At 38.0% G+C, this 18,309-nt stretch overlaps 1 protein-coding gene across 5 annotated transcripts in view; it reads right to left on the minus strand.

Annotated features, from left to right (window-relative positions):
• PARD3B (par-3 family cell polarity regulator beta) overlaps nucleotides 1-18,309 on the minus strand; it is a 1,001,728-nt gene that overhangs the window by 148,687 nt on the left and 834,732 nt on the right. For 4 of the 5 annotated variants that reach the window (XM_078450957.2, XM_078450961.2, XM_078450959.2 and 1 more), the window contains one exon: nucleotides 11,090-11,392. In XM_078450957.2, coding sequence (XP_078307083.1) covers nucleotides 11,090-11,392 — 303 coding nt within the window. Of the gene's footprint in view, nucleotides 1-5,020; nucleotides 5,145-11,089; nucleotides 11,393-18,309 lie in introns of those variants that run through there. The other variant, XM_078450960.2, reaches the window with a different exon arrangement.

Genomic DNA, 18,309 nt, shown 5'->3' on the forward strand with positions numbered 1-18,309 from the left:
CTTTTAATGGAATGAATGAATGAATGAATGAATGAATGAGGGACAGAAGGATGTCTGACAGGTGAGGAACAACAGGCAAGCTTTTTGCATGGGCTTAGTGGCTTTGACCACTTTTTACTGCAATCTACAGTAACAAATGAATTTTGCATCATGTCCCAGTACTCAGCTACATACATACCCTCTATATATATGCACGTGTACATTTTACATACACATAGAATCTAATTAAAATTATTAAATAATTCTTATACTTATTATAAGCTATGCAGTGATCTTTTCTATCCTATTTTCTTAAAAAAATGTTGGTTGATTTCAAGGTGTACTCATAAGTTACAACCTGCAGTTTGAAGAACACAGCATAGGTGGAAGCTGATGCATGGGTTTTGGATTTATATCTGGGTCGAAACACTGGCTATGCGAACTTATTACTTGTGGCACCATAGGCAAGTGTCTTAATTTTTCTGAGCTTCCAGTGTCCCATAAGTTACAACCTGCAGTTTGAAGAACCCAGCACAGGTGGAAGCTGATGCATGGGTTTTGGATTTATATCTGGGTCGAAACACTGGCTATGCCAACTTATTACTTGTGGCACCATAGGCAAGTTTCTTAATTTTTCTGAGCTTCCAGTGTCCCATAGGTTATCTACATTTGTTACTTCTGAAAGCTGACAATTTAGTTACAGACAAGTCTAGCATAATCCCAAGAGTAGGGCTCTCAGAAGACGGAAAAGAAAAAAATTAATGAGAACACCAAGTTTTCTATTCTCTTTCTAAAGCACAAATGTGAACATGACATTCCTATTTCAAGGGTTCCCTGTTGCTCTTGAACTAGAGACTGAATGTTTTATCTTAGACGATAATGACATTTAAGAGTATGGCTTATGTTGACCTTCATTTCTTGCCTCCAGCTGGCCTAATTGACATACCACAGTCTATATATTCTGATACATGTAGTTCCATAAATGCACCATATTTTCTCTTTGGCTCTTTGCACATGCTCTTCTACCTGCTCAATAAATTTCTGCTTAGATTCCTTCAGAGAGCCTTCTTTGACCACCCAGATCTGCATTCAGTGCCCCTCTCAAGTGCTCCTATAGCATCTTTGGCCAACCCTTATTATAGCATACCACCATTAATATTACAAAATATCGGCTGTATTCCTCAAGAGGACAGAAGACTATATTCTGTTCTATTCTTTTGTGTTATTTATATGTGTAAAGAAATTCTGCACACTCCCTCCCACCTCCTCTTGGTAAACTGGGTAAGTTAGATAAATATATCTTAAGGATCAGGTCATTTGTTTGAAAAACAGTTAAGTCAGTGCTTAAATGACAGCTTTAAGAAATAAGAGTAACCCTTTGGCAAGCATTCCTCAAACGTGTCCACTTACTACCAGTGGTTGAAGATGGCAAGGGGGTGGCGGTCTTGCAGATGGATGGTCACTAAGTACTAACCCCCCTGGTCTAGCTCATGTATAATAAAGGAGAAGGTTATCTACATTTGTCACCCCTGGAAGCTGACAACTTAGGCAGACACAAGTCTAGCATAATCCCAAGAGTAGGGCTCTCAGAAGATGGAAAAGAAAAAAATTAATGAGAACATCAAGTTTTAAAGAGAGGGGATGGAGGAAAGTAGAGTTAATGGTATGTCAGTTACTATTAGCACTTATCTGGTCATAGAGATTCTTTCATTAAGAGATTTCTCATTATTGTTTAAAAGTCACTTAAAAATTGATGGTAATATGTTCTAAGGAAAAAAACGGATTGCTTTGTTCAACTGATGAATTTTAACTCTCTATGGAAACGGCATTTGTCACTGGCATTCCCAAAGTAAAATGAGATCGCTTTGGCTCTGTTTGTAGAAACTAAAAACACATCTCCAAGTCATCTACTGTATTTATTGTTCAAGTCCCTGCACACAGCCTCACAAAACTGTGAGTCAGAAATGAGACCAAAAAGCCGTTAAACTAAAATAAAAGGAAAAGGAAAAATCACTAGAAAGGGGTTGGGGACAAACACCAACAGAGGCATGAGCTGTGTATGACTGAGTCATGCCTCCATGAAGTGCCATATCTCTGGAATCAAGAAACTAGATATCAATTATTCTGCATTGTTCAAATAGCACAAGATATTTTCACACCCAGCTGTTCACACCTGGCTAGGAAGCTTTCCTACTAACACTCTTTCTATCCTTCATCACCCTGATCTTAGAATTTCCCAAAACATACTTTTCAGTGGTTATGAAAACCAAGAATGTATGTCCCCCACCTGCTTTACTCAAGTGATATTAGAAGTTACTCAGACTGATATATTTTGGTCTCAGCTATAAAAGAGGGTCTACATAATAAGGATAGCCTCCCACAGGAAGTTAATAATATATTTGAACAGAGTGCAGTGTAGCATTAATCTATAACTTTTGCATTATTAATGGAAGTGAAAAACAAAGCAGAAAAGTCATCTAGGGGTAATCTGTTTGTGGTAGACGCAACGGGATGGCTCCCTACAAGCTACTTGCAACTCCTTTCTCTCTTGTCTTTGTTTACTGAGGATGAAATACTATGTCTCAATATCCTCTTGAACCTGGAAGAGACTTTTGAATATAGTTTTTCCTATTGAGAAGGTGTTGGGGTCTTCTGGGAAATTTTTTCAAAGGGATGGACTTGACTGGCATATTCCATTGGCTATTTGTGCCTTTCTTCTTTGAAAGTGGACATGAAGCCTACAGTTGCAACAGGGTTCTTAGAATCATGATGTAACATGGAAAAACAATCTAACTACTGGGGAAAACAGAGGAAAAAAATGGAAAGAAGTCACTAATGAGGCCTGAACCACCTAAATTCTTTAAAGGGTGAAAGAAATGTATCAGTTGAATTTTTGGTTGTTTACAGCCAAATGGGATAGGACTTCTGGAGCTCACAGGAACTGGGCTTGTCATATTCAATAGTCAACTATTGAGTTCAAGTGGGAACTAAACAGATTCAAGTAGCAGGAAGATAACGTTAGTTCTGATGGCAAGCTTAGGGACATCTAATGAGGTAGGTATGATTTTTAACAAGCAGTTGACAAAGTAGGTAAGTGTGTAATAGCTATGCTCTTCACATGACAGATGTGAATCTGTGGCAAATGACTGATCTAAAAGAATCTGAGCCATTTTCTAGTTTTCATGCCTTTTAAACCCTTGTTTTCTTTTCTGTCTCTACTTTTTAATTCTTATGATTGAAATACAGCAGCGAGAGTTTTGGATGGGATTAGGAATTAACTATCAACCATGTGACCATGAAACAGATAGAATCTAACAAGTTCCTAAACCCAGGACTTCAGGGGTCAACAGCTAGATATAATCAATCACCTTCCTAAATAGTTGTATTTAGTTCAATAACTTTCTTTATAGCCCAATAATATATAATATCATCCAATAATATGTAGTCTAATGATCTTATTAAATAATTACAGTCAATATTTATTAAACCAGGCACTGGGATAATTTCATTTATTCCACAAACAATCCCATAGGAAATAGGGTATACTCATTTCTTCATTTTACAGTGAGGAAACTGAGGCTTTGAAAAATTAATACATTTGAACCATGTTCCTAGAAAGACCGATACACCATCTCAGGTCTTTCCCAAATTGAATGCATATGTAATTCCATAATTTTTATAATATGTCCTTTATGTACTTCTATTCTAGTGGAACACATCATACTTTAATTATTTGTTTATGAGATCGTTTCAGCTGTTAGACCAAGTTCCTTGAGGGTAAGGATAGTTTCTAAACTTCTTTGTGTGATCTATGGGCTACAACTCAATGAAAGTGTCCTACAAGCATTGGTGAATACCTGTTGGGAATCAAGGCTGCTTAACTGGGATATTGAGGAGCTGTGTGCCGTTGACCACCTTAATTTCACAGCTGCAGTATATTAGTCAATAAGTATTTAATATGCAGATATTAAGTGCCTAGTATTATACTGAACCACAGAAAGGTCTCATTTTGCATAATTAAATCTAAATGAACATATTGTGTGTGAATATCTGGAAGAGAAAAAAAGCTGTAGGATTCACCAAGAACAAGGAATTCCCTTTCTTGTCAGGGTTACTTGATTGGTAAATCAAGGGTTTCTCACAAACACAGTGTACCTCAATATCACTAAAATATTTTGACAAAGTCTTCCACAATGTTCACAGATGAACTGGAGAATGCACACTAAATAATAGTAGACTGGGTTAATAGTTAACTGAACATCCCAAAGAGTGTTGATTAATGGAGGTCTTGAGTGATGAGTTGCAGGGATTATACTTGACATTGATCAACGAGCTCATCAATGACATGGATGAGTCCACAATGATTAAGTATGAGGATGGTATAAACCAAGGAAGGATAGCTAATATATTAGAGGACAAAAATCAACACCTTAAAATATCTTTATTGGCTGTAACAATGGGCTAAATCTAACAAGCAAATATTTAACTAGGATAAGGAGAGTATCTTTTGTTTAAAGAAATAACTGTACAAATATAGGATTTTGCACAAAATATTTGGGAATATTTGGCTTGATAGAAACTCAAAATAGACAGTGATAGGGCTTTTAGTTAAAAAGTGCACTATAAGCCAATAATGACAGCTTATATAAAAATTAGGGCTGCATTAATAAGTACTATGAATTAAGATCAAAAGATGCCAGAGTCCCATCGATTTTCTATGCCTTTTTTCCCCCACTGTATCTTAAATATGGTGTCTAGTTCTCCATGCCATGCTCATCAGAAGACAATCATAAATTCAACAGATTTGAAAGCACTCAGAATATGGCTACCAAGAAGGCTACAGGTATGGGTTATAATTTAAATGACTAGTGCAGCTAGAGGAATTTATACTAAATAAATGATCACATTTCTCAAGGCTATGTGCTTGTTTCCTTCATCCTCATAAGTCCAGGTCTAAACACAGAGTCTGGAACATATTTAGAGCTCAGTAAATGTTTGTTAATGAAGGTGGTCATAACAGTCACTTCAAATATCTGAAGGAAGAACTACTAATGAGGCTTAGATTCTGTGTCCAGGAAGGTCAATTCAGGATTTATAGTAAATGTTGCATGGAGACAGCATTTGGGTAGAGACAAAGTGAGCACTTCTACATCAATTAGAGTAATCTGAAAGAAAAAAAGGATGTCTCATGAATTTTTGTCCCTGTAAGGAAGACAATATGGGTGAAATGACATCTGGTGAGGGATTTTGTGGAGAAGATGCCTCTGATGGATGGGATGTGAGACTTGACCCCCTAAAGTCCCATTCAACTCTAAGATTCTGTCAAATGATTCATTCATTCATTCTAAAACTATTTACTGAGTACAGATTGATCTAGGGACTGAGGAGATGATGGTGAACCAAGGCATGCAAGGTCCGTATCCTTATGGAGCCTGGAGTTGAGACCAGTGGTCTCCAAAATGGGCTGTGTGTATATCTGAAGTGAGAATGAAAATAGAACCATTATTCATGGCCAAAAAAAATCTCATTCTTTCATTAATTCCTATATTTTATAATATAATCTATAATGCATAGAATATCATTAGTAGGGTAAGTACGAATATATCACTTAGAAACAAATGCACACATTTTGAGGAGTAACACCCAAAAGTATTTTTACTGTTAGGGTATGTGATCAAAGATATTTGGCAACCTCTAGTAAAGAATGTCAAGGAATCATGTGAATGAATGCAAAACTGCAGCCGTGTCAGTCCCTTACATGCCTGGGACTATTCTAAGCTCACTAAAATACAAAGCCTTAATGTTCATATATTGTGGGAGCCCTCCAATTGCTGGTGTCTCAGTGAGAAACCAACACATTCTACCCCAAGTAGCTGTCAGGCATGTGGAGACAGGACTTAACCCCTGTGGTATTCAAATCCCGAAAGCAGCAGCGCCATGAAAATCCAGTCTGATGATTCTGTCATAGTGACAGGGACTCTGTTTAGCCACCATCATTTAGAGAAGAATCCTTTCTAAGCCAAGTTGTTCTTAGAAAGCCTGAAGATTCAGGGCCAAGCCTTGAGAAGCAGGGAGGTAAAAGCAAAAGCTAGTTGTCCCTATTGGAAAGCCACTGTGGGCCACACATATGACATGTTTCTGTGACGTAGGGAGACACGGACAGATAGAAGTTTTATATAGAGATACCAAAAAATGCAAATTGTAAGATTGTATTTAATCATCATAACATGTAAAGCTGTTATGATAATCCTCCTTTTGCAAATAAGGAGGGGAGGGTAAATTGCCATTTAATAGTAGGTTTAAGCACAGGATGTGTGTCACATTAAGGGAGGCTTTCCCTGCTCTACCCCTGCCCCACATCTCAGGACAGAGTCCAAAATCCCCAGCAAGGCTGTATCATTGGCCTTTTGCCCAGCTCTCGGACCCGTCCATTTTTATCTCTTGCCATTTACTCTCTCACTCAGGTTTCTATTTTATTGAGCTCCTTGTAGTTCCTCTAACATACCATGGTTTTTCTCACCCCTACACCGTTCTCTATGCCTCCCACCCACCAGCTCCAGCTGCAGCAGTTGCCCTGTGTTTCCCATAAGTAGTACGTTTTCACGCTGTGCTCTCACTGCATGTGTACATCCTTGTAGCCTCCACTGGACTGTAAGCTCTAGAAAGGTACCCGTCTTCCTCCTTGTTCCCTGATGAACTCTCAGGTTTGTTGAATTACATGCATGAAGATGAGACACAGCATCTCAGAAAAGTTAACTCACTGGAAATCCTGCAATACTATCTGGAAGAGGATTGAACTCAGGTCAGTGTCATTCCAAAGCCTGAGATTTAACCTGCCATTAGCATGCCGGGAGACTAAGGGGTGCCAATCCACCTATCTGGTTTCCTTAAGTAGGAAATGAGAGTATTGGTCTATATAGTGGTGTGGGGTAGGGAAAAGAAGACTGTATAACACAAAGGAATCTAGAATAAAGTCCTAACTCCGTGCTATGTGTGTGACATGGGCAAGTCATTCAACTTTTCTAGGCCTCAGTTTCTACAATGATAATGTTAGAAAGTTATTCTAGATGGCCGCTGAATTCTCTGGTTAACTCTGAAATGTGCTTGACCCTTGAACAACACTTGCTTGAGCTGTGTGGGTCCACTTATACACAGATTTTTAAAAAAGAGTACAGCACTATAAATGTATTTTCTCAACATTTTTCCCTCTAGCTTACTTGGTTGTAAGAATATAGTATGTAATACATATAAAATATAAAATGTGTTAATTGGATATGTTATTGGTAAGATTTTTGGTCAACAGTAGGCTGTTAGTAGTTAAGTTTTAGGGGAGTCAAAGTTGTACACAGATTTTCAACTGTGTGGGGCTCAGTGCCCCTAACCCCTGAATTGTTCAAGGGTCTATTGTACTATTATGTAAGGAACTTCAAAGCTGCAACCTTCTCCATCTTTTTAAAAAAATGTTTACTTATTTATTTTGAGAGAGAGAGAGAGAGAGAGAGAGAGAGAGAGTGCGAGCAAGTGCATATGTGTGTAAGCAGGGAGGGGTAGAGAGAGAGAGGGAGAAAGAACCCCAAGCAGGCACTGCACCGTCAGTGTGGAGTCTGACGTAGGCTCAGTCTCCTGAACCGTGAGATCATGACCTGAGCCAAGATCAAGAGTTGGACGCTTAACCAACCGAGCCACCCAAGCACGCCCCCACTTTTCCATCTTATAACATCAATGCTCTCTTTATCACCAACCTTGCTACGTTCTTACCACCTTATCAATTCTCATCACATTGCAATTTCTCTCTGCTCCTATCTAGCTGCTGAAATTGTTCTAAATTAATTGAAGACCTCTTAATGGCTATTTCCTAAATCCTCTCTTTATTTCTCTTTTTACTGATCTCTCTGAAGTATTTGGAAGCCTCACTTCTCTGGTCTCTGCTAAACCTCTTTCTCTTAGTTTGAAACCAAAGTTTTTGACTTTCTTATTTTCTCCTGTATCCAATGCCACTTTCTTATTCCTATGCCCTTCCCATCTTCCAATGCTGTAATCATATTTTAATTTGTCTCAGAGTCTAACCATCTTCCGTTTTGTCTGCCATCAAACTGGCAGAGCTATTTTCTCCAAGTACAAAACTATCAGCTCACTCCCCAATTATGACACTTGATGGCTCCCACTGTCCATGGGATTAGCCAATATATAAATACCTATTGCACACATCTTCCATTCATCCTCTGGAACCCTGCGTGGACACTATGATTTAAGTATAACTTCAGAGCCCTTCTTATCACAGATTTCCAGACAGCTACTACCAATCAAGAGATGTGAACATAAGATAGAACCTATTCATTTATAACATGGCTCTAACCTGCTTTCCAGACTCACTTCCTATTCATATTACTTTCTTTCCCATCCAAACTCCATGTTCAGGATGCTTCTGAACTTCCCTACTATGCCATGCTGTTTCAGGCCACTTTAACCTTGTATGTCCTAATTCTTTTATAGAAGAAAACAATTTTTCTACTGGATGGAGTCAATATTTACTAATCTTTCTAGAGTCAGTCCAAATATCACTTCCTTTTGAAGACCCTTCCTGACCGGCAGAGTTAGAAAAGCTTCCTCCTCTATTTACATTATGTTGCAACGGTCTATTTCCATATGTGTTGATCTCCTTCTAACTAGAATACGACTTCCTCTGGACTGGGGCCATTTCTTAGTCATCTTTGTATCTTCCCTAGAACTTACTACAGTAGCTGGAACACAGTAGATGCCAAATGAGTGTCTGTTGAATGAAAGACCAAAGAGATGACAAAACGAATGACATGCCTCTAACTGTACATAAGGGTAGGTTTGCAACTCATGGTTCCTGCTAATAGACACTCTCCTCGTAGACTCGCCTGGTTCCAGGCATATCAGGAAAGTTGAGAATTTCACTGATAAAGGACAATAATAATAATAATAACAATGATGATGATACCAGGTAGTGTTATCGAGCACTTATTGTGTGCCAAGACAAAAACTGCTTGTTTTAACACTTAAAGAACAGGGAGCAGAACAATCTTTAGATACAACGAAAGAGAAGAGCAGAATAAAGATAATTCTGGTATAAAGAGTCATACTTTGATCTATTATCCAAAAATATGACAAGTGACTGAAACTCCACTGAAGACAGAGCTTCAGATCATTTATTAATACAATGGGGTCAGAGCCAAAGGAAAGACTATCACCTATACATATCTCTGGGTTGGGGAGTAAATAATATTTTTTCATATTATTCTACACTGGCTACAGTTAACATTACCCTGAGAAATTTATTTACCGGTCAAATCTCAATGGTGAAAATTGGCTTAGGATAGAGTCTCTTTGTATTCCAAAGAATAACCATAAGATCTGGGGAAAAAAATAAGCATGCGGGGACAACAATTTGGAAAGTTAGTGCTGATTGTTGTGTGCTCCTTTTTAGAGGCTTACAATGCATATTAGCATATTGGGGATATGAAGACTGCAGTAAGAAAACTTGCTCAGTGTGGCTTAACCCAGAATTCTTCATACGCTTTTGGCCAGTGAACTTTTTTTTAATAGAATGCCTCGCGTTAATTTCCATGGAATTAGTACAGGGGAATATTGGCTTTGGAGGTTCCTAGAAACAGGCCCTCTGTGCTGGGATTCTAGCAGTGGACGCATGCAAAGGGGATTGTTATGAAGACCAGTTTGATTTAGGGAAAGTGAGATTGGCTTTGGTCTGGGCCAGAGGAGGCTCATGAGTGGTATTATCATTTACATGATAAAAATTCAGCCATATATGAAAGCTTAGGAGAAAAGGCCAACTCTTAATCAGTTGTTTGAATTAACAGTTTAGTTATCAGGGCTGTCTCACACAGTCATAGGAATTTATATTTTCATTTTATCCCAAAGAAAAACTTGACCATCTTTCTTTAATACTATCAACCTGGAAGCTTGACAGTAAGGATTAAAAATTGCTCCTTCCTTCCCACTTGGTTATTGGAAAGGCTCTGAAAGGTAATCAGTCTTGTGAAGCTACACTTTACAGTCTGCATAAAAATGCCATGATTTCCCTTCCTCTCCCCAACCTAATTGAAAGTGCATAATATCACCCAGCTGGGGAAATGTAAACGGTAAACAGATGCAATATATCATGCTATCACACAAAAGCTGGTTACTAATAGGGACTGGGTGGTTGTCAGGACCAAAAGAAATCTGGAAAATAAGTCTTTTTTTCATCTAGAATGAGAGTTCTTTGTGTCCGCCACCCTTCCCCCTTACCTCCTCCCTCCAGAATTCAAGCTACAGCCCCATTAAACCAAGGTCAGTCAACTCGTTCCTTGTGCGTGTAATTCCAGGGGTCACCTAACAATGTATATTGACTAAAACTCTCTTATATCAGCGTTTCAAGAGATGAGACATTTTATTTTTGGCAGGAGGTGGGCTTGAAATCATCTTCTTTCCTACCTACTTCAATTGTACTGACAGATGGTCTTATTATCTCTTTCCTTAGCTGCTAAGCCTAAAGATCCTTGGCCTTGTCACCTCTTATCTTTCTCTACTTCATCAAACTTCTATTGCTAAGATTATCTCCTTTTCTACCTCTGATCACCCATGAAAATCTATACAGGATCACATTTTCCTTGAGTGTAAAATCCCAACCTTACTTTTCAAGGTCCTCTGCACCTGTGCAGCTGTCTGTAATTCTAGCTCCATTATACCTACACAGAAGTCACCATTCTCTTCTTTGACTCCTCACCTCCCAGGGTCAGGCCATCTTCCTGAATAAGTCTTTCACAGTAGGACTTTTAGGAGACAGGTAAGTGTCCCTCCAAGTTTTCATCATTAGTCCTCTGTCACAATATTCATTCAAAAACTGCTCTCTGTTGCACCATGAACTCAATGACTGCTATCCATTCATGCCGCCTTATAACTGGCTATTTGGTTTTATTTTTGATGGCTGATACCTTACGGGCAGGTCAAAGCATAGCTCTTATCAAGAGTCCTATGCCATTTCAGTTTTAATAGATTAAAAGACATTTTTATCTGCTTCAGCAGTAGAGATGATTTGAAACTTACTGAATTAAAACTGTATTTGTCTTCTAGTAAGTTATATTACCTGTCAACTGGCATCGGTGGATGGTATGGTTTGTTGACTTTGGCATAGAGACCCTCTAAGTGGTCTCTCTCTGGAGACAGTGGACGGCCATCCCGTGGGTAACCCAATGGTCCAGCCCGAGGTGGAGATGGTGACCTGTAGACATTTGCTGATGCACATGGTTCCCGGAAGTGGTTCACTCTGGCGTAATTGGGGTCCATTTCATCATCGTCCATATCATGCAGTGATCCAATTCCACCAGTAGCATAATCAATAAGACCTCTTGCCTGCTTTTCCCTTAGCTCCTGGTGTTTTGCTCCAATCCTGAAAAAAAAGTAGAACACGTAGCAGAGACATATGTGAATTTCATGTTGTAATATGATAGACTCTCCTGAATCTATGTTGATTCCTCCTAATCAGTCACTTAGCTGTTACTCTCCTGTTAACCCAAATTCACACCATGTAGAAATGCCAACAGAATATCCATGGGGTTAATTTTTTATCTCTGACTTTTATTTGTTGCGGGTCTTTACTTCTACAGCAATGCTATAGGTATTTTGACATCTTGCCCACTGATGACTGGGCTGATAGCAGAGTCAGAGGCTGATTTTCATGAAAATTCCCTTCCTACAAATGGGATGTGCCTGGGGGAACAGTACATCTGTGGTGTGATATTATGGAAGTCTTCCTTGGGAGAGGGATGCATGTTAAAGAGCCCATCAGAATCGTATACTTGGGCTGTGATTTCACCATTTGGTACCCTAGAATTCTAGTGTATTCCTTTAAGGAAAAGAGCTTAGCAAAATTGATTTAAATATGAAAAAGAAATACAGAGGCTTTCTGGTCACTAAAAGCAGTGGGATCAGAGGTAATTTATGAGAGATTCTAAGTTTTTTGGTTACACAAATGGGGATCATTGTGCCTCATTATATAGGGGCTAGGGACAGAGTAAAATAGTGAAGAAATTAATAGGCTCCTGACAGAGATGAATTGGCACATATAAGTGAATTAAACATTACTGGCAGAATTCCACAGCGCTCAAGCCTTAAGTGATATTACAAAATGCTACTACTAATCAGTGTGCTGTGTAGACTGCTGGCAATGGAAGCAAAAAATAAACCTAGGTGGATTCCAAATCCATCTGAATTTTAAGAATGTGACATTTAATCTGGAAAGTGTTAGATCAGCTCTCCTGAATTCTCAGTTGCGTGTTAAAACGCAAAGGTCACTGTGGCATCTTATTGGACAATGGTGATCTGATGGTGTCAGGAGGTGCACCGTGCTAACGAGGAACGAACGGAACCTTACATCACTGGGCAAACCCAGTGCACTGCATGCATACAGGACGGGAGAAGCCAGGCGATGCTGGCTCAGGCAGCAAAAGCAAGAACTCAAGAAATGATGGGGACAAGCCTGGGCTCTGAGAATATGAGAGGGCCGCGGGCTAGAAGTGAAAGATCTGTACATGCCTGGGTACATTTATAGAAAGCTTGGATGAATTAAAAACAAAACAATACTGAACTCTCTCGGTATCTTCTCTTCAAGCAAAAACACCTATGTTTGCACGTGGCAGCTAGCTTTGTTTATTACCTTTATCTTTCAAGGCATTTTCTCTTTTGGCAGAATGGCTTCCCTCCTTCCCCCTACCCAGTGGAGAGAAGGCAAGGAAAAAAAACAACAACATAAAGAAGAAGAAGGTAGAGGACAAAAATCCAGCATCCATCCCCAAGTCACAACAGATGAAAATAAATGTCAGGATACATTGCTGCATATCTCTTTTGACTAGGTCAAATCATGTGCCCTACACATAAGTAATTAGAAGAATTTATATTTTTGTAAAGAGGAGCTTGAATCTCCAAGGGATTCTGAATGAAGATGAAAGGGAGATTACACGGTAGGGTACCTGTTAAGAAGGCCTGCCAGTCCCCTTTCAATGCAGGTTAGTCCTAGGTTCATGGATGTTTGTTTTGAATAATTTTTTATAAAGAAGATAACTCGCTCTATTCTGCAACAAAACTGTCCTCTCAGGGACAGTGCAGACGGGATTATCAGTGAACATTCGCTGCACTATGATGATAGGGATGAATTTCCATGGCAAAGAGAGCGCAGGACATCAATAAAGTCAGGAGGTGGGGTTCTGTGTGGTTACCATGCCTCCTAAGTGCGATGCTTTCATGAGATTTCATGAGGAATCATTCAGTAGAAAGATGAACATCTCATGGAGGCTGCATAAAGCTCCACTTGTGCATTAATGAAAGAAGAAAACAGCAAGCGTGATTTTTAAAAGTCACAGAAATAGAACACCGGTATCTGTGCCCCTTATCTCATCGCTTCCCTTTCTTAGAGGTTTTCTCATTAATTAGACTCTGGGTATGGAAAGATTCTCAGATGAAAAGTACTCTGTGTATGCAAAGCAGTATTTTATCTTGTATTTTTTCTTTCTGAAACAAAACTAAATTTCTCCATGATCCTCTCTGCAACACTGTTTCAGTAACTAATTTCATATTAATCACTCAGTAGGTGAAATAGCAATTTCTCTGAACCGTCATTATTATGCCATATGTCAGGGTCTCTCCATGTGGGGGAGGACAAGGCAATCTGAAAAGGGGTGTATGGAGGCAGAAGAGACTCTGTCCAGAGAGAAATGTCAAGGAAATGGATTTTTGTTTTGTTTTGTTTGGTTTGGTTTGTTTTTGGTAGTTCTGACCTCTCTCTGCCCTAATTCGGTGTGAGAATTCTAATTGTTTATTATCATTTCCACTTAGAGGTCCTCATATCACTGGGACCTCAACCTGTTAAAATATCTATTTTTCAAAATAGCTCTTGATCATATGTCCTTTTTATTGGATGGTACCATCGGCTTTCCCATTCTCCCCAGCACAGTGCCTTTGAATTATTTAAATTTCTTCTCTCTCTTTCCTTGCAAAAGCATTGTTGTTTCTTGTTTCCATTATAACTCTTGGATACCCTCTTTTGTTTCCATTTCTTTCACCAAACTCTAGTATTCAGGCTTTATATTGCCTACCTGTGTACTGTCCAATATGGTGGCCACTACCACATGATGCTATAAACATTTAAATTAGAATTAACTACAATGAACTGAAATTTAAAATTCACTTTCTCAGTTTCATAAACCACATTCCAAGTGCTCTATAGCCACATGTGGCTCATGACTACTATACCAGACACTGTAGATAGATATAGACTAATTCCATCATTGCAGAATGTTTTATTGGACTGTGCTAGCCTAGATTATTCTAACATTTTTTTGGTGTATTATCTTATAATGCTTTAATCTCTGCCTTATAAGACTGCTGGATAAGCTTCCCTAAAGACCATTTACATCATATCTCTGTCAGATCAAGGATCTCTAACAATAGATTATAGTAAATGATGGAGTAAGAGTATGGTTACTTTATTTCCCTCCCTCAAACTCTAAATGAACAAGCAAATTGAGAAATTGGGAAGGAAATTTCATCTACGGTAGAATTAGAAAATGACCATAATCTTAAACCATGCAATGAAATTTGGACTCACCCCAAAAGAGGGAGTACATCAAGAGCTGATACATGCCTCTGTCTCTAGCAGGGTACACATTTCACTGAAAGTAAGATCCAGAGTCCAGACGACTACAGACAACAAACTTTCATTCAGAAAAAATATAGTTTGAAGGCCAGTGTAAGATCCTGGAATTGAGGGGTAAATCTTCGCGAGGTGCCGACTTAAGCTTGGAGGAGAGGTGGAGCTAGAAGATTGATATTTCCTCTGGGACATATATTTTGTCCTACACTGAAGAACCTTCATGGAGTAAAAGGAGAGAAGAGAAAAGAAGCTCCAACCTATTTTGTAGCTGAAAGGCAGAATTAGCAGAGCAGAGATAAACAAACACAAACTCATCAAAATAAAACCGATAATCTAAGAGGCTTCACTAAGGAAGCTGATCTCTTTCAAATTGATCTGCTCTCCCAAAATGGAAGACCATGGAAAACAAGCCCCCCGGGCATGCACCCAGCGGATGTGGCAAGAAGATATTTTGGAAGAACATATGGAATTGAAGCTACCTACCAGTAACCTTAGATCTCTATGCCCTCCATGTCCGCTAACACTATATTTAAAAGTATTATTTAAACACTATATAATATGAAATTAATTTAATGGGTCATAACAAGCTTTTGAAAAATTAAATACGATAAAAGAGAAAATATTAGGGGTTATTAACGCATGTAGTATGCATAAGTATTATTTCCAGAAGGAGAAGAATCAAGTCTTCTAAAAAATCAGGCATACTGAGGCTAGCCTCAAACATAAATAAAGCCCAATGAAAAACATTCTCAAACATTTCAAAACTCAAGGGACTATAGCTTGTTGACCTGTTGTGAAAAACTACTTAATAATTATAATCAGTCAACCAAAAATTGAATCAAAACGAGGAAGTCAACTCAATAAAGCTGTGGAATGACAGGTGTGATGGTGAGCAGGACCTTAACCTCACATTAAGGGTAAACATTTGTAGCAGCATAATTATGGAAAAACACAAATATGATAAACGCTGGCAATATAAACATGATAATCATTAGTGAAAGTCAGAAATCAATAAGGATGTTAGGAGACAGTGTATTCATTCCCTCACTTTTTAGAGTAGGGATCAGTAGTTACTGCTGAAAGTTGATAAATCAGGAAATAGAGGATGTGGTATATACTAAATATTACTACAAGAAAAAGCTACTCAAACAACAAATTATCAGAAGAGGGATGCACAAAACAAAACTCCGACCATACAGAACCTAGAAAACAGGAGAAGCTGTAAAAAAGAGTAATATAAAATCAGATGACTAGATTTATCTTTTATGACAATAAATGAAAATGGAATAAATGTCTTTATTGTAACTAAGGAATACCAGATCTGATAAAAAAGAAAAACATAGTACATGCTATCAAAATAGTGAAAAATGAAGAGTCGCCTAAATGTGCAGTAACAGGGGACTAGGAAAGACATATGATGCAGCTAAAAAATATGAGCATACTATTCCCATACTAAAAGGAAATAAGATATACATATGGGCCAAGATAGATATAGATATTTGTATGATATATTACATATTCTTGCATATACATAGAAAATGTCTGGAAGGATACAAAAGAATTTCCTAACAGTGATTGCTCTGGAAAATGTAATTGGAGGCACACTATCTGAATTTTTATACCATATGTTTTTAGGATAATTTAAAATATTTAAAGAATATAAAAAATTCCCTTACAACTACATACTGACTGTCATAGTGAATCAAAACTTAAAAAAAAAAAATTTAAACAGGCAATAGCAGGCATCCTTTGTCTTGCAAACCTGATTTTTCATGATTCCATTATCAACTCAGTTATGACAATTTTTTTCAAATTACTGTTCATTGAACATTTGTTTGGTCCCTTTCAAATCAACTGCTTTTGCCTAGAGTACCCATTCTCCATTAATCAAATCTTTGACTAGATTTTTTCTAGAATAAAAACTCTATTCATTTAAAATTCATTTAAACTCATTTACAGCTCCATATTGAGCTCCACAATTCCCCTCTTCAACTCATATATCCATTCAATTCTCTATTAATCTGTAATTGTTACATATTATTTTGTAAAAAAAAAATCAAAATAAAAAAATAAAATGAAAAGAGTTTTGTTTCATTTCTAGACATTTTGCTTCCAGAACTAGACTATAAGCTCCTTGAGGGTCCTGTGAGTTCTCTTTCTGTTAATTTTGGCTGAATAACTGATTTATCACTCATACTTACTGATAGAAGATCATATAGTAGAAATAAAAAAATAAAAGAAAAATTCTCAGTCCTCAACTCACTGTCAGGGAGATATATGCAAGTAACTACAATTCAGCGGGAAAACAAAGATACTGCATGTTCAGAGGTCAGAGTCAATTCAGCCTCGGGGTTCTGAGGGAAAATCATGAAGGTGGTGCCACATGGACTGGATTTTTATTTAAGTTTATTTATTTTTTTGAGAGAAAGAGAGAGAAAAGGAGCAAGCGGGGGAGGGGTAGAGACAGAGGGAGACAGAGAGACTTCCAAGAAGGCTCTGTGCTATCAGCGTTGAGCCAGAAGCAGGGCCCAAACCTACAAACCATGGGATCATGAGCTGAGCTGATTCCAGGAGTTAGACACCTAATCACTGAGCCACCCAGGGTCCCCCATGTGAACTGGATTTCGCAGGAACCTGTCCACCTTGTTCCAGGAGGACAGGAGAGATATAGAAATGGTATGAGGTACTCCAGTGAGAAGGAAGGACCCAAGTAAAAGGGCATGGAAGTGCATGATTTATTTCATGCTGGGGGGCAAGTCTGATGTGCAACAGACTGGTTTGAGTCATCCACCCATACTTCTCCCACAAAAGGAACACATTTAGTAGGCAGTATTGGCAAATTTCTTTAAGGTTGATGTAACATGAGTTTAATATTTAAAGTTTTGATGAGGAAAGTCCTATTATGCCTTTTTTCATTTGTTTGTCTAATCTTTCATTATAAAAGGAAACAATGATACAGAAAGTCATGCAAAACAAATCTATGGATCTAAGAGCTGCTCTAAAGCAAACATGATTGCAACTATCAACTGAAGTCAAGAAATTGACCTTTCCGGGATAAGGTCTCCATAGGGTCTCTCTTCACAACTACAGCCATATTTCTACATTACATATGTATCTCCTTTCTTCCACATTAAGAATCTTGCTCCTCAAGACACAGGGAATACTAGAACTAAATATCCCATGATTACAACTTGCTCTACTCTGTATTACATATATAACAGCTTCAGAATAGCAATACCAAATACTGCCACTAACAAAATGATTATAAAAAGAGTTAAACTTCTCTTTTCCATATGTTCTTTCTGTCATCCCTACATTTTTGTAGTTGTATCACATTTACATTGTTAAGGCATATAGCAGCTACATACTGTCATTAGTTCAGCTTTCATTTAATCTTAGCTCTACAAATAACTAATTAATATATTAAAATAAATACATATTTAATAAAGACCAAAAGTCGTGAATGATATGTCAATGAATATGTAGTTATCTACTGGATTCCTCAGGAAGAACTCATAGAACAGTGTTTCTTCAGTTGATAACAGTATGTCTTTTATACTTCACAGCCACATTTGCTGTATATAAAATTATCTACCTTTCCACTTGAGTATTTAAATATGTGACATCATTTTCTTATGACAAAATGCTGCTATTGGAAA

Source organism: Panthera onca, chromosome C1 (assembly GCF_046562875.1).
Source record: "Panthera onca isolate mPanOnc1 chromosome C1, mPanOnc1 haplotype 2, whole genome shotgun sequence".
In the NCBI taxonomy this organism is placed as follows: domain Eukaryota; kingdom Metazoa; phylum Chordata; class Mammalia; order Carnivora; family Felidae; genus Panthera; species Panthera onca.